The sequence below is a fragment of the Harpia harpyja genome, chromosome 3 (assembly GCF_026419915.1).
Source record: "Harpia harpyja isolate bHarHar1 chromosome 3, bHarHar1 primary haplotype, whole genome shotgun sequence".
Taxonomy (NCBI): domain Eukaryota; kingdom Metazoa; phylum Chordata; class Aves; order Accipitriformes; family Accipitridae; genus Harpia; species Harpia harpyja.
The window spans coordinates 58,995,942-59,023,059 of record NC_068942.1 but is presented as its reverse complement, the minus strand read 5'-3'; the positions used below and the strand labels follow the sequence as shown (position 1 = coordinate 59,023,059).

Below are 27,118 nucleotides of genomic sequence, written 5' to 3'. Positions count from 1 at the left end.
CAAACAAAGAATCCCTCTCATCAAAAATTTAAGAACAGTGTTATTCCACTGACAAAAGTTTGCTTTAAGAGACTACCATTTTAAACCCCCAAGAATCAAAAAGAAAACCCCAATCCAAAAAACCCACCACCCAAACCCCAAACCATGCCTGTTTGAAGAGTGGGCAGCTGCCTGCAGTTCAGGACAAAGAGAAAAAACACAGTTATTTTAAGAACTTGGAGGAGCAGCGAAAGATACACAGAACATCACTCTCCTTTTTCATAGCAGCTGCCTGGGGTTTCTTGCAAGGTCTTTCTGAACACCCTTGAGGATGGCACTGGTATACATCCCCCTTTCACATAGCAGAAAGGATAGTAATTGAAGAGTTGAGTAGCCATTTAGATGCCTAATGCAAGAATCCTCGAGTGGCATGGTACACTGCTGGTCAGCCACTCCAGACTAGTAGAATGACATCTTTGCTTAAAGCACTTGACATGCCAGCATCCTATATTTTAGATACATACTAACAACATTCCTTCCTCCCCTCTGTAGCCAAATACATCACCACTGCACCTGGTTATTTGATTGGCAAATACCACGACTGCTAAGCTCCTGGGCCTCCACTGCTTCTCTCCTCCTTTTCAGTGAGCAGTGGTGTGCACACCAGCACTCGAGCACCATTTTCCATTCAAGGAGCCAGATCTAAGAGGGAGCTTTGCCATGGCAGGTCAGCCTCTGGATGTAAATGCCAACATGCCTACAACTGCTGTCTGTTCTGTAGTTCTCTGTAGACAGAGACACTGTTTATACTAGTGAAGCTGTAGCCCTGGCCCTTTCCCTGGCATAGCATATATACACTGTTGAGCGGAAAACTAGTTTGATTGTATGTGAACATGGATTTGAGTTAGACTAGAATATTTTTTCAGTTGGAAGGGACCTAAAATTATCATCTAGTCCAACTGCCTGACCACTTCAGGGCTGACCAAAAGTTAAAGCATGTTATTAAGGGCATTGTCCAAATGCCTCTTAAACACTGACAGGCTTGTAGCATTGACTATCTCTCTAGGAAGCCTGCTCCAGTGTTTGACCATCCTCTCAGTAAAGAAATGCTTCCTCACGTCCAGTCTAAACCTCCCCAGCACAGCTTTGAACCATTAAACCACTTCGTGATTTCTAAATCACAAATTATCCAAAAGCTCTTTGATAAGCTAATATAAAGAAAATGTTTAAATGCCTTCCCACCAAAACCAAAATATAGGCGCTTTGTTCAAGAGCCAGTTAACAGCACTCAGTTGTGGTAACAAGGTGCAACGATGTGCGGTGTCAAGTTCAGTTGCAAGAGGTTCACTGCCTCTGAAGTTTCTGCCAGAGTAAGCAGGCCATCAGACAAATCTGGTGCACCACATATCCAGGATCAACGATTAGATGAACAATGGATCTATTGTGAAAGCTCTGGTACAAATTTTCCTATCCTGCTATACTGAAGAGAGCACAGATATGGGTGCTCTCCACGTGCCAGCATTTCCTTATTTTGGGCACACAAGACTCTGGAGTAGTTAGGATAGGGGGAGTGGTTCAATTCTGAGCCACAGCCAATCTGTTCCAGCCTGGACATCCAGGCTATAAACTTCACCCAGGATTTTCCAGTCATCAGCCTCACAGAAACAGCTTTCCAGACATTTTCCACATGCAATTGCAGTTCAAAGCACAAAACATCAATACAACATAATAAGCATCTCTCTTTGTTCAGATAAAGGTAATGTAAAGCTTCAGTCATTTAAAGCCTAATTTCAGTTTGGAAAAAAGTTTAGGTCAATATTTATGACTTAAATCCCCTTCTCCTAACCAGTTCAACTATGAGGCTTTCAAACAGATACCGTTCAGCCCATCCTGCTCTGCTGTCTGCCTCCCTCACCTGCATCCCCTCTCGAATGCGCATGTGCAGACACACATATACATGCATCTCAGTCATTTGATACCATCATAAAAGCAGCAGTCTCTTCTTTCCCATGCACACATCTCATTATCCATCCTTAGTATACATCTTGAGTAATGCAATTTACTTCAATGTCACCAAGAGAAAGACACTCCTCTGGGACTGTCATTACCATAAACCACAATCTGCTGCCAATTTATATGTCCTTATCCACCCCTTGTTTTAACTTCTTTATAAACGATAACAAAGTGTTTTGCACCCCTGGCGTTGTCACTTAGTTTTTACATCTTCAGAAATCTTCTCACTGCTTTTCCTCTTCTCCTCCAAATCACGCTTTACATTTTGCCTCCCTCTACATCCCTGTATCTTTCAATCCCAACATCAGAGCACAGTACTGTTGCCCTGTCAGTGCCCGTATGTTCTTCCTGGGTTGACTGTCACTGTACAGACCTACTCCCCTGGTCTGCTACAAATAAACAAACCTCTCCAGTCCACACCAAGCTCTGGCCAGCATCCTCAGAGGGCCTCCTGCTGCTGCCAGGTGAGACAGGACGCACCATCAGAACTGGCCACCAGTGTGATCATAACTGTCCTTTATGAATAAGCCATCTCAAACCATGATCCTACAAGCAGCTCAACAGCTGAACAGAGTTAAAGTTTTTCAGGAGATTTTAACAATTCTACAGCAGGGAATGCTTTTACTATTTGCCTGTATAGTCCTCTGGCTCTAGCATAAGTTAAGGTGTCATAATAGCTTATTGAAAGAAGCTTGAGACCTGAAGTGAAGATCTCTGGAAATGACCAACATTTATATTTATATTTTGCTAAACAAAAAGAATAAAACAAAGAGAAAAAAACCCCACTAATAAGAAACTACTGAAAGGAGCTAAAGAGATTTTTAGCTATAGGTTTAATAAGACGACAGGTTCAAATCAAATGTACCCGAATCAAGATGTGGTCTCTGAGCTGGTAGTTAAGTATCTGAACACTGACTACTGCCAATGCATCCTCTGTCTACTAAGGATAAAAATCTTATTTTTTGTAACTTGAGAAAAATGGTTTGAAAACAAGAGCAACAGCCCCTTGTCAAAGGAGGCACTTCTGGATATAAAACCAGAAATACATAGGACCTCAAAATCCTAAAAAGAGGACTTCTATCTAGATAGTAATAGAAGCTGCTCAGAAAGGCTAGGAGAATCATTTCACAGATTGCAAGGTGGCTTTCCCCTTCTGCACACAAAGAGAAAAAAACTCTTTAGTTTATGAGAAACAGCTACATTTATGTTAACTAAGACATTTATTTGCTTTAATTATGTTGCTTCATGAGTTTTAATCAGGTCTCTGTTTCACTAAGATTCCTACCCCAAACTAATTTCATGAAGGTATTACCAAGAATCAGACAACCTCTAAAAAGAGGTGCTGAAAAATAAAGAAACTACTTGTATTGCTCCGTCAGGGAGCAAGTATATATTCCAAATAAACTGCATTCCCTCCAGGATGCTGTGAATTAATCCAAGCAGTCCAGGTGGTGCTGGTCACAGTATTGAATCAATCACTGATGAGCCAGTACTGGAGATGCAGCACCTCATTACTGGATCAGTCTTTTGAATGGTCTTATGTTTGTGCACATTTCTGTTGTACACTATTCACATCAGTTCATTGGACTTCAGGGTGGAAAGGCTTTTAAAACATGTCTTAATAAAACAGCACATCTCCTAAAACCTTGCAGAACTTCTAGCAACAGAAGGGAGGGCATATCCAGTTCCAGTGTGACCAAATGTATTTTGTCTCCCTGAATTCTTCTGCTTTTAACAGGGTGTGGAGTTTTCCTTCACCTGTTTCTTTAAATTGTGTGGGTAGCAGTGCTACATGCTGTTGAAGAGCTGGCATAGTCCACCCCAAAGGTGTGGAAAATTATCCTGGTATGTAACTAGTCCAAAAAGCACTTTGCAATGAAAGGTACTAGAGGAGCACAAGTACCAGTGATCAAATGTTATTGAAAGACTCATGGAGTCTTTCCAACACTTCACCCTTTCTAGTCATTTTCAGAGACATAAAATACATCTGCTCCATTTTGGCTAAGTTTTAACGTCTATATCTTGCAGATGTAAATGATAATGGAAGCTCCAGAGGAAGGAAGAGTCAGGCCTTAGAGTGCATGCAGTGATCCCACACTTTGGCTAGACAAGGGGACTCGGGAATTTTATTCCTTAAGGGTGGAAAACTGCACAATGAGAAAGACACCACACAGAACAATAGCCTGGTGTGGCAGAGCAGAACCCAGGTGCTGATTACTAGCTCCCCTTGCACAGAAAGGCCAGAAATGTCACATGACTCCAAGATGAAGATTAAAGTCCTCCAAGAACAACAAAATAACATGAAAGAGATAGATAAAGGGGAAAAGCCAATGCTATAACTGTATTTGAAATGACTCATTGTTTGTACCAATTGATACTATCACAATAGCATTAAAAAAACAAATCACTGTGACTTTTTTGCTCACCAGTGACATCTGTCTGTGTTTAGCATTTCATTCAAACTGGGCTAAAAATCAAGTCTGGTTCATTTTGAATCCTGGATCTCATGCAACAGTAAGGACAAAGCCACACAGTTATTAACAGCCATGCAGTAAAAAAAAAAAAAAAAAGGGAACTCAATGAAGGTGGTACATTGCAGGCAAAGAGAGATGATTTTGCTGCTTTGGGGTTTCAGCAATGCTGTAGGAAAGCTTATATATTAAAACAACCATGATTATTGACTTTTGCTAAGACTTATTGTTAGGTCTTTTCCTTTTTCTTGTATATTTGTACTTATTTATTGCAGTCTATAAAAACTAATCATGAAGTGTAAAGATGTTAGAAATACTTTATAAAGGGTTATACATCTATACAGCCTAATTCTGCAAACAGCTCCTCAATATCTCAAAAGCACTACATACAAGACATGGCCTCCTGTTCTTTAGACTGAGGTCACACTGCCTATATTTTGGCATAGGACAACACCACAAATGCCTTGAAGTCCCACATATCCTATAGCACTCACATTATTTTTCCGCTTCTAGGGAGTTGGTTATTCAGCAGATTTTCCCTACTAGGCAGGAATATTTCTACACTGCAAAAATTATATACTTAGCACTTGACGTGAGCCCCATTTGGGTAGACTAGAGAGCAATAATGAAAGAAATCAAGCAATATGCCCACTCACTTAGGCCCCCTTCTCCTTCAACAGTGCAATGCTTCCTAACACTTCTTGCCATCCTTACATGCTCAGGATTTTAAAGTTTTGGGAACCATTTACACTCATGCCATGTGTTGCTTACTTTTACCTGTCACTCCCTAAATTCTACTCATTTATACCAGTAAACAGTGCATTAAGCTACTGGACAGTTCCTAATCAGTCTTCTTTTTCATTAAGATCCACACTATCTGCTCAACAGATGAGGTTCCTTTAAGAGACTTCCCTTCTTTTAAAGAAGTAGCTGACAAGTAACCTTATTCTGTTTCTCTGAAATGGTGTAGGGCCAAAATAAGGGCAAATCAGCCGATCTCCTGGCTTGTTATCCTTCATCTATCTCTCCCCAGTCCCTTAAAAAAAATCATCTTGCTATACTGCTAGGAAGAACTGGCTCATGCTGCAGACCTGTCTCTATAGAATAAGTTCAGGATTAGAGCAAACTTCTGAGGTCCCCTCCATACACCAGATTTCTTCTTTGTATGCCCTTTCAGAGAAGGGACAAGAGCCCCAACACGCTGAATCTGTTCTCTCTTGGCTTGCTACCAAACTTGGAGAAGTGGTAACCACTTGATCCATTGTGGAGAGGTGCAGGTCTAAAGAAAAGGGAGGTACTTGTTGGTGTTCTACAGAAAAACTGAAACTCTGGATTTCACTAGGATCCCAAACAGCACACACTCTGGGACCACATCCACCCTGGAGTCCTCCTCCAACCCCTTGAGCTGTTACAGGTTTTTATTCTTCCTTTTGCTTTTCTTTGCCCTATTTCCTCAAGACATGCCCTCAGCTTCCAACAGAGAGACTGAATAATCTTTTAGTTGCTGACAAAGACGAGATCTTCCCACAGGCAATCACTCAACCAGACTGTCGTTTATTCTCTGCTTTTCCCCACCTTACTTATACAGTTTCCAAACCCTGAATGGCCCCACAGCCCTTTGTGCTTTTCCTTACCACATATCTGAAAGGTGCGTAACTGCTATTAGCTCCATTTTGCTAGTACAGGCTAGGGAAAACAGTACAAAGGTGAGTTTAATCAACCAACAGAACACACCACCCTAATTATAAGGGTATTCATAAGTTTAGTTCATAAGCAATAGACAGTAACAAGCTTTAAAGATACCTATTTCAGAATTAGAGGATTCTGTTGTTCTTCGTTGACCATAATGGGAGTTCAACTAGCTCAAATGTACCTATGCAGCAGGTACCTACGTAATGCCCCATAAGAGTAGGTCTCCAGTGTAACCAAATCTGCCAAGTTTCACTGTTTGCTTACCAAAAAAAAATTCCACCAGACCAACCAGGTACCACAAGGCACCTCTGAAGAGGACAGTAGCAGTGGTCTGTAGCTCACAGAAATGCTGGTAGAAAAGTAACATAATCCAAGGCTTAAAAACAACCCTTCATTTAGTCTTCTGCCAGCACTGGACAGGCATTACCACCATTATTTACCCCTATTTCCCAAGCAAAGGTGGCAAAACTTGCCAGGAAAACCAGTAGCACAATTTGGATGAGAGTCATACTTCCACTCAATAACCAGAAAAATCACAAATTTTTTTGAAAAAAGTCATGGCTGTGCTTTCTAAACACGAACAAATGCCAATGCATGTACAATACTGGTCAAGAAAAATGAACTGAAACAGATGCAGAGAAAGGCTACCAGGGGACTGACAAGCCTATCTGATAAAATGAATATTAAAAGAGCTTGGCTAGCTCAGACCAGCTAAATAAATGTTGAGAGGGGATACATTTCCTGTGCACAAATACCTGGGGGTAGAAATAGCTGAGGATTGGAAATGACTATTTAACTAAAGGACAATAGTGGTACAAGAACAGAGGGTTATAAACTACCAAAGAATAAATTTAAACTGGAAATTAGACAAAGGTTTCTAATCAGCAGAGCAATGAAGCTTTTAAAAAGCCTTTACAGGGAACAGGGGCAAAAAGCTGCTCTAATTGAGAGATAAAGCTTCATGCATTTCTGAAAAGTACTATGAAATATGGTGTCCTAACAAAACACAGTACTGAAGGCAATGACTCCTGAGGTCCCCTACAGCCTTCTGCTTCTCTGCATTTCACACTAAAATCCATTCATAGCACCATCAACATATCAAAAGTACAGTTCTGAAATACCTTGACCTCCCAGAACAACTACATGGAGAACCATTCTGGCTGGACTCTGTTGAAGGGTGAAGAGTGACAGCTTCTAAGGGAGGGACTTCTGGAGCAGCCAAACCTGGGAAGAAGGCCTGAACTGAATTTTTACATTATCTTAATAAGAAAGACACAGAAAGAGGGCAAGTGCAGACAGTACATGTAATCTCTTTTAGAACTTATAAAACAGAACTCCTGAAAAATCCCAGGAGCTCCTGGGTTCAGAAAAACTTCTCAACACATTGCTGCATGCCAGACAGCCCTCCTGATAACCACCAGTCATTGGAAGATGCACTTTCCTCTTCTCGCCATGCAATACCTTTATCAAAAGACCAATTATTTCTCTCCTTCATTGTTTACTTTTACTAAGGTTTTCCATAAAATACAAGGACAGAGCTCAAGATTAACAGCATGGCTAGGAATATTATCATCACGCATCATCTTCACTCTATGAGCAGGACACAGTCAAGTCTTTTGCAGGCCCACAGACATTTGTAAATGTTTGATCTTTCCAATATATGTATGTGCCAAAAGTATTACAGCACAGTAGGAAAGTAATTTTCATGGACTCTGAGAAGTACTGCAGAATTACATGGCTTGCCCTGTTGGCTTCATTCCTTAGTTATGGCTGCATCATGTTTACTGTCTGGGGACACGCCGTATACAACATTTTATCATTATTTCAGAATCATCAAAAACACCCAGTAAAACAAAAAATGGGAGTTTGTTACAAAGACTGTATCTCATCTAAGCAACTCCCTCTTGACAGCCATTCCTACAGTCCATATTATCAGGGCAGCTGAAGATATTCTAAACACTGAGGGCAAAAGTACTTGGAAAGCCCTAGACCCTCAGCAGACGTTCTCTGGGATACTCAGTCAACAACAGGCCATGGAGAAGCAATCTGGACAAGAGTGTTCCTGAGAAAGCGTGGAAATAGATAGGGGTTTTTGTAGAACACAAACTTAACTGCTGCTTCAGAAAATATTCAGCTAACCAATAGAAGAGAGAATGTGTGGTTTCAAGCTGCAAGCTCTGTCCTGGGTAAATTTGAAGAGCTTCTAAACTTACAGAAATAACCCTAAACTGACTTACTCTTTCATAGCATGGTACATGCAGAGGCCATATCCTTTACTACTACACACCTCCTTCCACAGATTGAGAAAGACCATTCTCACTGTGACTGAATCCTCTGGTGATAGGAGGTTTTCAACTGCATGCCTGATTAAATGCTGCCTCCCAGAATTCTTGGATAACAGGAATTAATTTTTAATGCCCTGAATCTAGTTGACACTTTTTCATAAGCCCTCTTCCCCCCTCCTTCTCCTGTGTTATAAATGACCAATTACCTAATCTGAGGTAATGCAGACTTTGGTCGAGGCTAATGAAGACGCAGCGGGTGAGATCCTGCTTGCAGCACAGAGTCCCATTAGGAAAGATTAATCACCTTCTAACTTACAATCCCAAGTTTTGGCTCCAAACAGTGAGAAGGCAGAGAAAGAGGCATCCATCACATTAACCGAATACAGCAAATGCTTGGCACTTGATCAGCAGTAGGGTGCTCTCCTGACAGGAAGACTGTGAAATGAAGAGCAATAGTGGCTCTCCAAGGTTGCTCAGGGACAGAGATCCCCACACAAGTAGTAGGGAAGGGATGTACCCCCAGCTAATACTTTGGATTTGTACTTCGGAAGAGAGGGCTGCACCAGGTCTAAGAAGGAAATACATCACACTGTCTGTGATATTACCCTTTCAAAGAAGTAAAAATATTGTCTCAATGCACTATCTAACCAGCCGAAGGAAACCAGAGAGGAATAGTCTCAACCTATGTAGAATGAAACAAACCTCCAGCTTCTTACTGTTACAGCATACTTCCAGAGCTTCAGGTACAGTTTAGGAAATGGTGTAGTGCTATCTTCTCTCTACATTCAGACAATATTCATCGCTGTTCAATGTTCATCCACAAAATAACTTACCTTCAGTGAAGTTAGAATGCATGGGCACCATAGAGCCAAGGGTTTATTTGCTGCATCGACAAGGCCTAACCCCGAGTGTCTATACCTACTTCTAGAGATGTCTAGAACTAACCTTCGCAACAACCAGTCATTCCATTACTAACTCTTTACTCAAAGAAAGAATAATTTCTTTTGTGAACTAAGGCAAAGAGATTGATGGTGGGAAGAGAGGAGACATTCGTGGAACATTTGCCTTCTGACTGACTGCATACTAATGCTGTGTAATTACTAGAAAAGCAGCAGCAGAAGGGATAAACAAATAATCTGCACCTTCTACCTACCTACCTTCACCACCAGAAAGCATCAGACCATTAGAAATAGAGCAGATACATAGTTTGGGGTTGGTTTTTTTTTTTAACTGCTGGTTCTTCGAGGGGTTGTTTTAGAATTGCCTTATTTATCAGTATTGTCAATGACCATTAAATTTCCTTCATTGAAACAATGAAAAATCTTTCCTTCTCATCTAGAGATGCTCCCAGAAAATTGAGAAATACTTCAGCTGTGACACAGAGGGACTGCTCCTTTACTCTTCTGGTTTTTAATGTATATACTCATGCCTCCAGTCACCTTCCTTGCTGAATCTTCACAGCTTTTAAGGTCCCTCAGCATCCTTGCCCAGCTGATAGAAACGGTCTCCTGTTCTTCATATGAGATAACTGACAAACTCCATTCGTGCCATCAGGAACAGATCCTATGATGTCAGAGAAAAGCTGAAATAGGATCCCCCGAAACTGCTAACATGTATGGCAGGACATAGGAAACAAGTTCGGGTTTTGGTGGTGGTTTGGTTTTTTTTTTTTTTTTTCAGCTGTGCTTAGTCATGATCAAATTTAGCCTCTTCATAGGGCTGGAGCAAGCTGACATCATTAAGTGTTCCATTTAGTTTGCAAAGTAGGAGAATGTTCCCATGCCGTCTGATTGTAACTACTCTTAAACAATTTAGCACTGTCTCTACCAGGCTTCTCCCTACTGCTGATCAGTAAATATGTGAGTGAAACATTTTTAGGTTCAGTGCTTCTGAAGCAGAAAGGCAGACAAGAGTAGCAAAAGAATCCTCTACTTGGCCTCTGAACAGTGAAGCAAACACTCAGATGGTGATCCTCCACAGCTGCCTTCTGGAGAAGAAAATGCCTGCTTGAACTGCCACCAACTCTAATAGCTAAGTGACAAACTGTGAAAAAAACACGGAAGGAAACCCATACAGAGAGCTTAAGTGGCAGGCAGAGATTTAAAATTTTATTTGACTGATGTCTCTGCAAATATGAAGGATGTACGTAACACTAACATTAGGCACAAGAGAATAAGAAACCTAATTTAGGAGTATGAAATTGCTTTTTGAAAGAGCTTTGAAAAAAGCTTATCAATTAGGCTTTCAGAAACTCCTGTCCCACAACTGTTTTCAAACTCTTTTCTAAATACTTAACCCTTTATTTTATTAGAATAAACTTCATTTTTTCTTCTTTTTCTTAAAGCTTATTAATGAGTGTGTCTTTAGATGAATGGACCAACACTGGGCATGCCATTCTAGGAACCAGTGAAGAACTTGCACAGTATGCCCATCTAACTTCACATACGCATTTTCAGGTTCTCGAGCTGTGTCTACAACAGACACTTCCCAGGCAGCATGCAGAAGACTCAAAGGGACCTAAGATCACACCTACTTATGATGCAAACCAGTGTAATTCAATTGAGCTCATGGACAGATGAATAAAGCAAAGCCACTAACACATGAATTGCAGCAGCCTAGGAGAAGACCTTCACAACACCCCGTGATTGCTATACAAGGGAAAAGTCTTAGCATATGCTTCCTACAGATTGCAGGGGATGGGGCTCTATAACTTCCATGCAGAAAGGAAGGAGATAAATGAATGGCAACACTAACATCACATTAAAAGAGAAAATATAGTTTTCGTCAGAGAGTCCAGCAGAACTCTGCCATGGGAGATTTGCTGGATCAAAAGGGAGCAGACAGCTTTACTACCCAGGCCAGAAGGTTCAAGGCATAGGAGGATTGTGGGCCTTGCTATGCTATTTCCTTTTCTTTGGTGTGTGAAACCGAAGATAATTCTCAGGTGGATTCACCAGAGTTACTCAGAAACGTCTTTGGGGATTACTGCAGCTGATCACTGTGCTTGCTGGAGTTTGTATTGTGCTGGTGAGCAACTGAAATCATAGGATTTCTGGTACCAAGGACCATCCTACTGCAGTTAGGAAGAGAGACTTCCACTATCAGGTTTACAAGTTTTACAGGTTTCTGAGAGCATCTGAGCTTAACCTGTGTTTTCTGAGAGGACCAGCACTAACAAAACATCAACATCAAAAGTCAAAGCCTGCAAAAAGCAAATGCTAGAGATCGTGAGCAGTGGGTTAGTCAAAATTTCCTGTTGGATTCCCAATAAAAAGAAACTACAGTTTTCAGCATTCACTGAGTAGCATTTACTTACCTTGGTAACATACAGTTTTTTTCAGCTTTTGACCCCTCTGCTGTGAACACAAGCCCTAATTAGGGCCAAAAGCAGGAAAACTGTTCTGATATTGAAGCTTTTCCTCAAGAACTCTTCAAGATCTCCTTCCAATTCCCCAACACATTCCTTAACATAAGCTACCTACTTGCCATCATGGTGTAACAGCTGTTATTTTCTCAGAGCCTAAGCCAGATTTGAACCAGAGGAAGACGTGTAACTAATCCCAAACTAGCTAGTCCCTGCCACCTTCCAACTGCTTTTTGAAGAGGAAGCTCCCCTTGACATGAAACAGTCTCACTGCCTGCTGTAGTGTAGTTAGCAGTTCCCAGATTGAGAAGATATATAAGGCATCAGCAGCAAATGCCAAAGGGAACCTAGAGCCCTTAAAAAACAAAACAAAAAAACCCAAACAAGCAAGCAATCAAGGAGCAAGGAAAACTTTGCTCAGTGCTTAATAGTTTTAAAATTCTGTCCCTGGAGAATTCAAGTCCTCCTGCTCTGATGTGTCCTGCTGTTTAACTGCAAGCTCTGTTGACTCACAGCTGCTGCTCTGTGCAGGCCCTGGGCTGCCTTCAGAAGGAGGCACATGGAAAAGACAAAAAAAACCTTTCCCCCACTAAAATAGCATGCCCTGAGTCAGAGAAAAGACAGCAACAGAGAAGGAAGTCAGAAGTCTGCATTATACCAGTGATGACAGGGTGAGCCAGGACAAAAACTGTTATTTAGCTGATGCTACTCTTCTTAGATCAAAAGTCCCCCCACAGAACAGACCATGCTTTGTGCTCTACCTCACCCATGCCCCTGCTTTCACATCCAAAATGCCCTCAAGTTCTTGACAAATGGTGGTCCAGTCTGGTCTATCAAAGCTCAGTATAACCTATATGTAGTAAACATGAGTCACTTAATTAGAACAGCAAGAAGAGTTATTTGCTAACACACATATTTTTGAAGAGGGCTAAGGAAATGTCACACTGTATGCAGAAAACACCCTCAGTGTTATCCATAAAGTCTAGATCATACTTTTCAACACCCTATGCCTTGAAGCCGTAACTACTATACCAAGATAAAACATCCCCAGATAAGGTTCTGGGGAGTACTTACAGAGAATAAAAACCAATCAGTGCAGCTTAGCTTTTATTTTTTGCTAAATTTTCATAGTAGCAGAAGCAAGACGCTTACTGAGAAGTGACGAGAACCACCACCTCCAAGGTTAAAAATCTCTCTGGTGTATACCTGATCACACTCGGAAGTGTTTCTGAAGTTGTATCTGGGTATTAAAATTTGAGTGAGAAATCAGAGAAGAGCTTTGAGCATTGGAACAATTACTAGCAACTTGAAAAACTTGCCAGAGGTATCCAAGTAAGAAGCTTCTCTTGCCCTGGAGATATATGACACAGCATTTACATGCCACAGCTCATGGGGATTAATGGCTGTTGGCCGAAACTGCAGCTCATGTCCAGAATGTGTCCTGAGCTGACTAAGGAACAATCCTTATACAATGGTGTCATCAATTTAGTTAGGTCCTGAAGTTGCCAAGTTGAGCGAAATGTAACAGTTATGCAAATTGTAAGATGTGCATTAGGAGTCCTGCTGAAAGGTATTTGAAATGGAAAACTGTTACTGACTTGCCCTGGAGTTGTAGTTGTTCCACATTAATCCAGACCAGTTATAAGGAGTTAAAAAGCAGGGAGGGAAGCTGGTCTCAGCCTCATTTAGGCACGTAAGGATTTTGTACCACTTCTCTACTCGTCACCTCCACACCACTTATGGGAATTTGAGACTAGAAATTATAGATGAGGAAGCCACTCTCTGTCAGTAGAAAAACAGGAAAGTGCAAGGTCAAGCTTTTGGAAAACACTAAGAACAAAAGCAGGAGGACAAGTGAGATCAGACTGTTCTTTACAGAAGCATGAGGAAATGAGAGGCAGAACTGTGAAGACACTGAACACATATCTACGACACACGAAGGTATGTGTGGTAATCAAGAAGCTAAAATGGCAGGCTCCAGGGACACACAATGGGTGAAGAAGCCTTTCACTCCAGGCACCTGTTTCTGTAAAGAAAGCAGCTGTTCTGCAGAACAAATTCAAGTTCTCTATCCACGATTTCACAAATAACTAATGAGTCACTTCTATCACTTTCCCCACTGACATTAAACTCATTTTAGCAACCCAAGGCAGACTAATACCGTGTCGTGCGAAAAGTGACTTTTCTTATTCCCCAAGAGTGTCTTTCCACCTTGTGGCAGAAGATCAGTGGACTTCAGCCTTTTCAAACACCAGCTTCCAATGTTTCCTCCTTGCAGGGACAGTATCCCCAAATCAGTATTTCTCTACTCCAAATCTAACTGAAAGCAGGAAAAATAAAACACACAAGAGCTCCCAAAACCACAGCTTCCACATAAATAGGAAAGCAGGGGGTAGGAAAACAAGGAGAGCAGAACTGCTGATTATTTTAAGTGACATGATCAGATAATTTAAGTTTCCAGGGCTGGAGCCCTGGAACATTTTGCACAAGACCTAAATAAATAAATGTGGAACTAGGCAGACCCCTGCAACATGCAAAGATCTTCATGACTTAGCAGGCTATCAGCAAGGAATGACCACAGACAAGACGACACAGTCTCAGCTCTACTGTTTGCTACTTAGAATGGCTGCTCTGAAACTACGGCATGTTGAAGTAGCCTCCAGAGGGCTTCCTAAGCTCTCTTGAGTCATGGCAAAGCCACAGAACTCAGTAAACACTGAGGAAGACAAACTGCAGAGGACTATACAAAGCCTTAGGTGATTTTGGAAAATCTCTTTGAGATTAATTTGGAGAGGAGAAAAAGGCAACTGGAGAGATAGAGATTCTTTCTAACTTCATTTCAGGTTTTTGTATTCCAAACACCTACCAAGGGCCTAGGAAAAGCCAAGCAAAGGATGCCTGGGGTCTGTGGGAACACAGCACCATCTCGTGGAGTGAAGGGAAGTAGTATAAGAAACAAGGAATAAGTATTTCAGCACTTCAGACATCTGCATCTTGGCTTTTTGACAGCCTGCTCTTCTAGCAGGTTAACAAATCTCTCTATCGAATTTGTGCTTTATAAAAAAAGTTCACTGCAGATCTATAAAGAACAAATGAACAACAAACAACTCCCTATTTTTATCTCTCAAACTCATCACTGTTAACATAAACACTGGAGGCCTCTTCATAAATAGAGTGTGGGCAGACAACCATCTGTACTGAATGCTATTTGCCAGCAGGCCTAGCGCAGCTGTGAGCAACACCCTTTTCTTGCAAGTCTGAATCTCCTGTGCGTAAGGTGGGCAAAGAAACAAGTCTTCAAATACTAAACTTGCCAGGACTAAAGACCTATTCTTCCATCTATTCAGTACTAGAAAAGAAAAAAGCCCTTTTCCATTAGAAGGAGGAGTTGGAGGAAACTCAGAAAGGCAGCTACTCCACCCTTTCCAGTACTTGCTCCCAAACATGGAGATATGCTTACAGAGTGTCTGAGAGTGAGCAACTTAAGTTACTCAGATGGTTCACATCTTACTGGTCATAAATAAGAACATCCTGGCACCACTGAAAGTATGAAAACCTGGTTAGTTTCTACTTCAGTGACTGAACTCAGTTAGAAATTCATCTCTGCAACAGAAAGTGTTCAAGTGTCCTGGCTTCTAAAGGAGACGGGCAAATGCACAGGGGTCTGCATAGGAGGATGTAGTTCATTTTACTTTCTGTTCTATCCCAAGTATTGTGCTGTACCTAGCTCCACTTTAGCAAATACTTAAAAGTTTATTCTTATTTCATCCTGGTCTCCAGGATGAAATTTGTTTAAAACAGGAAGCATTATGATATACTGTCTATGCATTTTGAATAACTCCCACAATGTGTTTAGTACAGGTCTCTCGAGTGTGATATTTGGGCTAAGGATATTCTCTGGTGTGCCTAAATTAAGTTTAAATGACTTGATCTATCAATCTTCCATACACGAGCCATCAGTAGCAATTCCACAACCAAGTGGGGATCTCTGTGAGGATGCTTCCCTTGAGACAAAGCAAAAATTCATGTCCAAAGTGTCCATCAGAAGTAACTATTACAGCAGGATGGGGTAAGGGATTTAAGCCTCCAGCCTTTTCTAGCTGGGACAAACGCTGAGTAGACTCACCACTGGTAACAAGTGCAAACAATAGAGAAAAAAGGCTGGGTTTTTTGTTGGTTTTTGGGCTTGGTTTGGGTTTGGGGGGTTTTTTTGGTTTTGTTTTTTGGGGGTTTTTTTAGTTTTTTTTATTGCCAGTACAAACACTGAACTAGGATTTGTGCTCAAACAACAGGAAGCACAGAAAATTCTTCTGACCTCAGTTCTCAGCATTCAAGTAACGATAACAAGATGAATTCTCAGGATGTTCTCCATGCCACAGCATCATGTGGAGAAATCCAGGCTAACCCTAAACTTAAGCATATAGGATTAGCATGGTGTCCTACCTGGTGTAACACCTCATGCAAATGTGTACAACTCATCAATACTTCAAACTGGTATTTCAGGTATCTATGTATGGCAACTCATCTACCATATATATATGCTGCACAGCTGACAGTACTGTTATGAGATCAACATCATGCCCCATTGGGTAACTTTGCATGTTCTCTGGAGTCAAACATGCCCACTGACCTCAAGATCAATACCAGTATCTCTCTCACACACACATACACACACACACACTCCCTTGACCAGAGTTTCTCTTGCCCCATATCACATACCTGGAATGCCTACAACCATTTGCCAGCAGTCAGATTCACAGTCACTGCTTCTGAGAACTTCTGCTCATTCACACAGAGCAAGGGCTTGAAAGCCAGGTCTGCTCAGTTCATTCTTCACTGGTAACACAAACAATCCAGTGTTACAACAGCAAAGCAGAAAAAATGAGTCTTTGCTGATGTCAGCAGTAGTGCTGCCTTCTATAACATGCAGTTGGCTTCGATCCATAATTTAAACTCTGGTGCACAGGCACTTCTCATGACAGTCTGCATTTCCAAGTGAAAGACACCTGACTGCTGAAGTCTCCAGCAGTAAAAAGAAATACCAATATTAGCCCTCTCTTCAGCATTTTGTGGTGTTCAATTATGAAATATCTGACAGATAAACTACTAAAGACACAGATGCTTCTAAGGGACCTACAAACTGTATGATGGATGGCTTGTGATATTGCTATCTATCTTCATCATTTGCCTGAGATGAGCGGGGCAGAAATAAAACAGACAGAAGGTCACTTAGTGCAATCTGGAAAAAAAAAAAAAAAAGAAAGAAAAGAAATATGACAGTTATGGGAAGCCAGGAAACCTGACACCAGCTTTGCTGTGGCCAAACACTGCAATTAGGTTTCAGACCAGAGACAAGAGGAAGAATAGAACTCTAACCACACTTCCTTCAAAATCAACATGCCAGAGTCTCTCTGGAAGAGAAAATTACTTATATTTGGCAGGTGTATTATTAAAGCCAGAGCCTAGCCAAGACACTCTGGTCTAGAGATCAGCTGTGTTATCTGAGACAGTTACTCAATGGACACAAGCACAACTACTCTCAGGTTAAGGCTAGGGGCATTTGAACAAAAGCACACTACAAAGACCAGACAACTCTGCTTTCCTAGGGAAGGAGTAATTTTCTACTCTTTCCCCATCCCACTCAAGATCACCCTCTCGAGCACCCTGCTGGCAACAGAAACATCCTGAAAGGCATCTCCCAGGCCAGGGAGGCCACCACAATCCCACACTGCTCATCTCCAACACAGAGGTCTGGGAAGAGCCTCAGAGAGTCACAGCAGAGTGACTGACTAAATCATAACCTCTAGACAGAGAAGGATGAACTAACTTAGTCAACACTTTGAAATTAAGATTAGTTGTCTTCTCAGGTTTTTAAGCATTCTCTGCTAATTTTCAAGATAAATTCATCATTTGGATGCAGCCAATGAATCCTGAACTTGGTTTTGAAAATGATGAAATCAACCACATCCCACTTTTTAATTCCTCCTTCATTTTTTTCTGTTCAGCACTATTCTGAAATTTTGACTGAAATATGCAAAGTTTTGCTTGCCCTAAATGTGCAGTTTTCACTGATTAAACTACTACCCAAGAAGAATTTTCACCCATTCTGCATGTACCCAAGAGTTTGAAATGAACTAACATTCACAGATTTGGAAGCTTTTTCTTCTGTGGACACCCATTAGCTAACTAGGGTTTCAGTTAACACTTACACCTCAATAGAATTAATGTTATTTGATTATTCTTGGGTTTTTTACTGAAAAGCCTATTTTGTTCCACAATCAGAGAAATTCCTTTGTGGCCCAAAATCTCTAAGAACAGCAAAAGGCAACCGAAATCCCAGGCTCCACTCCCAGTGTTTGCACAGGCCTCGGATGTCAGTATGCAGTGAAGCACCTCTACAAAGATAAATCAAATCCACCAAAAAATCCTCACCCCCGCAAAGCTTGATTCACAGGTACCCAAGCAGCCAGTTTCAATTTGCCCCTTGGGGATCATTATTAAGATAACTGTAATTAAGGTTTTGCATCTAATCCCCAGTGTTCCACAACTGAGATTACTATACCAGCTCCTGGGTAACAAGATTGCAACATAATAAAGATATGTCCCTATATACAGCTAAACTCCACTGGAGATCAATAGGTAGCCTTCTTCCAATGACAGACAATAATTAGTACATTAGGCAGCCTGGATAGTGAACAAGAATCTCCTTCAGGAACTCCGAGTCCTCCTGCCATTGTTTTTCTGTTAATAATTTCCATTGCAAAAAACAGGATAAGTATACAAGATGTCTCTCTCTCTCCCTGCTCACCCCAGCCTCCTCCCTTATGTAGCCCCAGGCTTGAAGGTTCAAAAGCCACCAAGAAGAAAAAAAATTTTAAAAATTCTAGCACTGCCTGCATCCATCTGCATGTTGGCATTCTCTCAGCTACCTGCGCCATGTAAATATTTCATGACATACATTTGTCCCTGCTAGTGACTAATCTTAAAGCTAGCTTTCAGTCTAAGGTATAAAAAACCCTATATAAATCTTAAGTACAAAATAATTAGGCGTATTTGATATGTGGATTCAGAGTCACACGCCAGATTTTGACCTGCCAATACTGGCATAAATCTTGAGTTACCTCACTGAAATCAAAGAAATTATTTTGTATTTATAAATAAGTGTTACTGCAAACAAAGTCTAGTCCATAAAATACAAAGAGCAACTTCAATCTCCATGTATCTGTTCTCACCCATTAATGCAGGCTCCTCTTTGCAAACTGTTTTCTATGTAGTCAGCCTGGAAAATAAACAATCATCTTGAGGACCCTACAGGAATAAGGCGGCAATACAGTGTGTACTACAACAGAAAACTCCATGCTGTCTGGGAAAGCACTAAGTGAACTTTATCCCATCTCATTAACACCATTACACTCTACCTATCATGCATCAGACTTTAAGCAATGGCTTAAAAGCACTGATGTCTCACTCAGTTGGGTACTGCAAAGATGGGAGAGCACACAAAACCCAGTTGGGGCAAAAAATGGACTAAAGATTATTGCAACCCAGAGCTTCCATCCAGGACATTAGGCCCAACATGGGAATCACATTTTCATAATCTGTAGTGCCAGTTATGGCAGATTCATAGGGGTATGGAGACAACAATCAAAGCCAGCTGTGCTTTCGCCTGGATTGGTGACTGGCATATCCCGTTGCAGATCAACAGCAACAGCTGCAAGATTAACAGGCTTTTACAAGGGTTTTTCCCTTCTCTGCAAAAGTACAGGTACCATCTGCATACCACGTGGCACCCAAAATACCTCATACTGATGAAACCATAGCTGGTATGATATTCATCTAGAGCATTTAGGCAATACAATTGAGGCAATACATGTGCAGGGTATTACAAGGAAAAAGCTACATTTAAAATTAATCAAATCCTTGTTACACCTGACAATTTAGAACACTTAATTTATTAACTTACATTTAGTGCAAAGATGCAGTTAGAGATCATCATTGGCAAATGGAGCTTGGGGTGACAGAACAGACACTCCTATTTTGCTGTACCACATTTCTGTTACTGCTGTCAACTTACGTCAATGTCTTATCAGAGATCACACCCTGGGTGTGCCATTACTGAAGGAACCGTTTCAGAGGCCAGCTCTTTCATGGGGCAAAATACCCAGAACACAGTACCACTCAGCTACTTATAACATGAAAAGTGATAACTATTGCCATGACTACCAAAAAGTATCACGTAAAAAAATACTGTCAAAGAGAGCAGAGATCACAAGGAACAAAATCATGGCAAGAGCCTTCTGTGATACGTTTATGAAAACAACATAGCTGCTGAGCAGTGTCAAGAAGAGAATTAAGCAACTGCTTGAACTGCTCAAAGGTTGATAGCAGAAGCTGTAGTCACTGCCACCTGTAAAAAGTCTCTCTCCTATTGAAGTCTGTAGCACGGCTGGACCATAGCTTATGTGCTGACAGCAGCCAGGTGTGCACAGATATCAGTGACTGATTGCAGCTCTCATCCTAAATGCTCCTTCTGCCAAGCTGTTGAAGCAATTGTAATTAAATTACTCACTAGAGACCTAGCTACATTTTGGGGATTACAAAAGGATAAAATTGGCTAGCTTTCACAATTGAAAAAAAGGAAACACTTTTCTGTCAGGGCACCTTGAGAAGTTGAAAGGTGCAGAAGAAGCAATTCCAAAAAGCACCTGTCACTCAAATTCCCTCTTTCTCACCCAAAACAGGGACAGCCAAATTCCTCCCCCAATGTTGACAACACTACCCATCCTGGATGAATCCCAAAGGGAACATGGGGCAAGCAAGCTCTTGATCTGCAGCCTGATATAGAATCATAGAATCATAGATTCTATGATGTTTTACAGCTGTTACTCAAGGGAGGGGAAATGCCTTTCAGTACAAAGAAAAGCAAAATACATTCTTAAACCACTCAAGTGCTAAAGCAATTATGTAGTGGGTTATTACTAAGCATCAGAAAAGTGCATGGTGCTTTAATAAGAAGTAGCACTAGATCCTTGCCCTGAAGATGTTACAGTTCTTGGAGCTGCAGCACAAATGAAAGTAAACAGTGATAAGAAGGGTAAAAGCAGGGTTCACAACCCAAACCACAATGGTACAAATTACAACATGTACTAAAGTACACAGTTACATTTCCCTCCTCTTTTATCCCAATTCTCAGAGGATAAGGTCATTCAGAGACAGAAGACAAAGACTTAGGGTAGGAACTGAAAGTGAGCCATCAGCTAGAAAACACTAGTTATAGTAGAGTGTATGTAAAAGAACACCGAGTAAGCGAGAGCAAAGCATGAGGAGGGAAGTAAGAAGTAGGCAGGGTGCCTGACCTGCTGTAATGAAGTATGATTCACTCAAGATAAATCAGAGGTGACTCTCACTTCATGTAGGGTGGATGTCTCTGCAGTATGAAAGGCAAACCCCTAAGTGTGCTGATATTTAAACAGCTGACTGGTTTAGCCATGCATGACTAATGAAGTCTATACAGATTTATTTTCTACACACTAGCAACCTCTTGCTCTCTGACTCAGTAAGTGATAAGCTGGGCACATTAGAAATGAATGGGTGATAACTAAACATGAACAATGAAGAGGATTTCTGGAAGTAAATCAAGCTGAGCATGCTAGCATTGACATTAAAGGGAGGTCATGACATCTGGACAAAAATTGACCCGGATGGTGAAAAACACAAAATACCAAGGGAGAGGTAATACAGTCCATCTCCCAGCTGGGGGTCTGAATCACGCCATGGAGATAGCTGTAACTAAACAAAAATGTATTGGTGCACCAAGCTTTCTTGAGTATCGCTACGACTGAATGACTTTGCAAAGTTTACACTAGCAAATAACAAATCACACTTACCAATACTTAATTGAGGATGATCTAAAGAGATCATCAAGAATAATTGAAGAGAATACCAGATGTGCCATTTATCTATCTCAGAGGCACAGAAATACTCTGCATCAAATACATGGAAACAGAAATTTTCCAGTGTGGACACTTGAGTTGATTAACAGAAATAGAAAGACAAAATACATTCAGTAAGTCCTCCTTTTGCTACCATTTCCATTGTGTAAATCTAGACCTCTTGTATTGACTTCTATGTTTACATCAGTGGGAGACCACAATTCGCTTATAAAATAGAAATAGCCATCTACTAAATTAATAGAATTAGACTCCTGTCACAGAAAAAAGTTCTACCAAAAAGCCTGATGCATTTCTAAATAATAGCATGGCTTCAGGTTACACAGAAGTTATCTCCCCCTGCCTGTACCTGCACTAAAATCCAGTCTAAAGAACATTTAATTCAATTAACTTACAAGTGTCTGTACTTCCATTAGATTCAGGTATAATAGCAACCACATCTAACAGAGAGGAACAGGAAGGAAGCCTTCTCCCTCTCCACAGCCTGCAACGCTTTATAACTTCATCAGGCAACTGGGGGTAGAACTATGTCTTAAATGTCCTGCTACATGGCAAAGACTAAAAAGAAAAAAACCAAAAAACAAACAAACAAAACCAAAAAACCACACACCAACACAAGAACATGTTATACGCACTTTTTGAAGATCCTGGCTGAAGTCTTGTTGCGTTCCAGGAGTCCACGTGACTTACCTTTCCAGACCATTTTGAAATGCACATCCTCCTGTGAGCATTTCTAAGTCACCAGCCAGGCCTGACACTGGGAGGCTGGCTACTACATTGCCCACATCACTCCCACTCATATCAAACCCCCATCTCTGCTCTGCATGGTTTCCAGCTGCCAGCTCTAAAAAGCAGCAAGGAATCCACAATTACAGATACAGGAACCTGGCTTCCTAACACTTCAGTGCCTGCTCTAAGACATTAGCAACAGCATAACAAGGGCACTGTGACGTTCTGGAGCTGTGAAGCCCAGCACAGTAGAAACAAAACAGACAGTATCAATAATCTCTTTAGAGATTTCCTGAACATGTACTTAAATGTAGCCCAACAGGATTCAAAGTAGCATTTCTTTTACACAACAGGTTTATAATGTGCTATGCTTAGCAAGTCTAAACTGAATGGTTGAAGTAGTAGTGCAAGAATGGGAAACTGGGTGTCCAATTGACAAAAGCAAACTGAAACAAGGATGCAGAAAATCGGAGCCAAATCTTGTGGCTCCAATATGAAATGTTTCTTCTGGACCCAAAGGAGTCATTCTGGATTCCAAACAACCCAAAACCAGATGTGGTGTTACAGCCAGTAAATCTGTGTCTGTAGTACCCTTCTTATACAGTCCCTATCAAAATACGAATGCTGATGGGCCTTTCCAATACCTGTTTGGGAGAACTATGCTGGGAGAAAGGGGAGACCAACACAGATAACACCACATTTTATCAATGACTCAGAAAAGCAGGCTTTTTGGCCTTCAGCAGAAACAGACTGTCACCGCGTGTTAAACAGCTTGTCATATGTGCCATCAATTCAGCCACATCTCAAACTTCTAGGAGAAGGGTTGCAGATATGACAGTGCTGTGGCACTAATGTTGTGTGGACCTTGCTGGTACCATTAATAAAGTCTACTGCAAATACCCTTAATGAAGAGCAGCAGCTTGTGAGATGCAGGTGGTCAGAGCAGACTATAAGACTCTTTTCTCGTCTTAAAATTTACACACACAAGGAACCAAATTATTGAAGCCTATTGTTTTACTTACAATGTGCTCCCTTGTTCCCTGCCTCAAAGCAGGGAGGAAGAAGGGGACTAACTGTCACCTTAAATAATAGAAGTGGAGAGAGAGTAGAGCTGAACTGATCTGCTCCCTCCAGGCAGAAGCAAAGGCCATATCAGGATGAGTAGAGGGAATGTCCGAAAGCTGATTAACTTCCCCCTAAAGGAACGCTTCAGGGTTTTGTTCAATTATTTCATCAGAGATCTTAATAGTAATCAGCCAAGAAGAACATCCAATGTTTTGAGATGAAGCAAATCAATATGCCAAGAAGCACAACACTGTTGCTGTATGTTTAATTGACCACCTGGTTTTAACTGAACATTCTAGCAAACAGTACCCAATTTTTCATCTTAGCATACACCTAGTAATTCAGAAGACAATCCAGAACACTGCTCAGCAGTTTTACGTGGATTCCATGCCTTTGGCATCAAGGTTTGAATGAAAATCTCAAAGCGTAATTCAGTACCCAAAACCTAGCCTTTTTTTACCTATGTAAATATTACACACAATATATAAAAGTCATTCCTGGTTTCTCTAAACCAGGAATTCCATTAACATCAACTGGCATCATTGGTCTAGTTGAGTTAGCTTTTGAAAAGAAGAAAAAAAAAAAAACACCCCACATACCAAATTGCCTATTTTTGTTTTAACAAGGAAAAAGAAAAAATATAACCTGCTGTATCTAACCTGCTGTATGCTTCAAAGAAACCTTCCAGGAAACAAAGTTTGGCTTTGACACTGGGAAAGTTGTATTCCAATTGAAAGTAAAACTAATCACATGTTCTCTGTGCTCCCATCCATCAGAACTCACAGCTCACCAATCCAATGGAAAAGCCTACTTACGGTCATTACACTGGCTCCCAGAATATGAAGTCATGGAGCAATCACAGGTGAAGCCTTCCCATTGCTGATTACAGATACCCTGATTCGCACAGGAATCTTCCTGGCAGGTAGTGCTTGGTCCTGAAGAAGATATGACAAGAAAAAGGTGAAACAAAGCTGAGAAAATCATTTTAGTCAGGTCCACAAAAGCTCCAATTCATCATTACCATTACTATCAGGATCCTCATGCAGAAGAAATAAAGCACTAACCAAACACTTCTTGATTCTTGGACATGCAAGAAACTCAGGTAAAAAGAGCACAAAGACAACTGTACACTCCACGACAAAACAGCAAACTGTAACACAGAGCAAAGAGGAAGAGTGAAGAGCAACATACTCCCTCTTAGGCAGGCCCAACTCATGTTTGGTGCTTGCTCAAAAAAATTTACTGTAAAATAAGGTGTGATGCAAGGATAACAAACACTGCCATGTTGCTGTGCTTCCCTGGAAGTTTGATCCCCTTGTAGAAATGAAGGCTAAGAAACAGGCCCATGAACAATGCTTCATCCTACCCAAAGAACACTGATATGTGGATTCAAACTGAAGTTTTGAAGCTTCAGTTGGCTACAACTTTGCTTTATAGGTTAAGAAAAAAAAAAAACGAACAAAAAAACCCCAAAGACTCTGACCAGTCCCATTACATAGGTTCCTCTGGAAATATGTCAATAAAGTCCCCAGAAAGGCATGACATTAGTCCACAACATGTCTCTATTCCGGACTGGTTTCCACAGCCTTTGGGGGAAGCAGAGATGGAAGCAGCTACTACTAACAGAACAGCCTTTCATTGTTCTGTGATTTGGAGCTAACAGTTGCTATCCTACTCAGATAAACCTTGCAACAGGCAAAAAAGTGATCTTCAGATCAGAGGGACTCTGAATGACAGCTAGTATGTCATCCACAAGAAGGTAGCTGGATTCTGCATCACCTGAGAGCAGATGTGAAGCTGCAAGCCATAGATTATAAGAACATGAATTCAGAAGTTGCTTCCTGGGAAAGTATTTTATCTTCAGCATTCTAGACAAAGGTATGCTGCTCCTATTGTGCGGTACTTCAAATAAAACATAGAACTATAGTTGACATACCTACCATTCTATATCCTGCACTTGTTGGAAAAGAAAAAGAAACAAAAGAGATAGAGTAGATAACAGAGTAGAGGATCTACTGGCTAGGCTGCCTGAGACCAGTTTGTTAACCACTTCCAGTCTAGGACAACAGCATAAGGATAAAGCAACAACTGTTCTACCCATCCCAGCATCTTCTGTCACAGTCTTTGTTAGCAACTGCAAGTCCATGAGGCTCATCCTACTCTTCATCACATCAGCACCACCATCTGTACTTCATAGATGAGACAGGACACACCAAAGTGGAGACAGCATTTTAAAATGTTTTAACCCAAAATGAAACCTCTCAACTGCCATCTGACACCACCCACAGTGATTTCACTGAGTCCCATAGTTATACAGCATCTTTGATATTCAGATTGTGCATCTGGGCACTTCCACATTTACAAGCCTTTGCAGAACCCACATCATGCCATGATCCTCCCAACAATTCAAAGACCAAGCCAGGAACGGACCCTTGCAGCTTTGGTGCAGCGTTCCTGCTCTTCCCACCAGATCATCTTTCCCCACTGCCAGAACAGAATGGGTGAATTTCAGTAGCTTTTTAGCTATTTGTGTTTCTTTACATCTCTCCTGCAGTGAGGGGGACCATGTGACTCTCAGTAGGCAGAGAGTTTAACTGAACATTAACAAAAACCTGAGTTTCTTCCACAATCTGTTATGTTGTTAAAAAAAACCCACAAAACCAAAATCCCAAAACCTCTAGGTAGAAACATAAGTGTGGATAACAAAAGCAGACAACAAAATCACTGAAAGAAAATTCACCTATTGAAAAGAGGCAGTAACAGCAGCCACAGCAAGAAAACCATGTGTTACCATACTGAATGAAAGTTGAGCAGCATTTTTCCAACACTTATCTCCTCCCCTCTGCCTCTTCTTCCCACCCACCTTACTCTCATTTGCAGCTGTACAAATCCCAGTGGTCTCACTGGCACAGCATGAAGTTAACAGATCACTTCTAGAATTACAACGGTGCTGACAAACTTTACAGGGTGGGCTGGTAGGCACATGTACGTACACACTTCCCTCCTGCCTTTACACTCATAAAAGACATGGATGTAACTATATAGATACACATGCATCAGGTTGGGGGTCTGAGACTTGCTTCAGACTTAGTCTGGCCCAGCAAAAGAAGGGATGACATTTAACAATCTCAAATAGAACGTTAACTGTCATTTTGCCTAAAATATCTGAGTTATCCGAGGATAAGGGATAAGGAACCGATACCTCTCCTGTACCTTACTACACTATTATCTAACCTCTAACACTAAATATGAATGCCAATACTGCTAGAGGTATAAACAAGCAAGTTATATTTAAAAAAGAAAACAGAAAGCAATTATGACTATGCAAACTTGCTACAGCATCAACTGTAAACACCATTACATAGAAGCAAAGCAGAACATCATTTTCAATGACAATATTTCTCCTCTCTTCCTTTACTCTTCTAAGAGCACTTTAATGAGAAACTGGACTTGACAATGGGCATCATCTAACGGGGATATCCTTTGTCTAGGTGCCACAAGAGAAAGGACCGGTACTCTACGCAGGGAATAAGACTGCATGAGGCCTAGTACCTGTGGCTTGAGGTGCTT

General features: G+C 41.1%; 1 protein-coding gene across 39 annotated transcripts in view; it reads right to left on the bottom strand.

Moving 5' to 3' along the window:
- NRXN3 (neurexin 3) overlaps positions 1-27,118 on the bottom strand; it is a 1,052,972-nt gene that overhangs the window by 539,884 nt on the left and 485,970 nt on the right. For all 39 annotated transcript variants that reach the window (XM_052782846.1, XM_052782845.1, XM_052782867.1 and 36 more), the window contains one exon: positions 24,364-24,483. In XM_052782846.1, the coding sequence (XP_052638806.1) occupies positions 24,364-24,483 (120 nt within the window). The remainder of the gene's footprint in view (positions 1-24,363; positions 24,484-27,118) is intronic.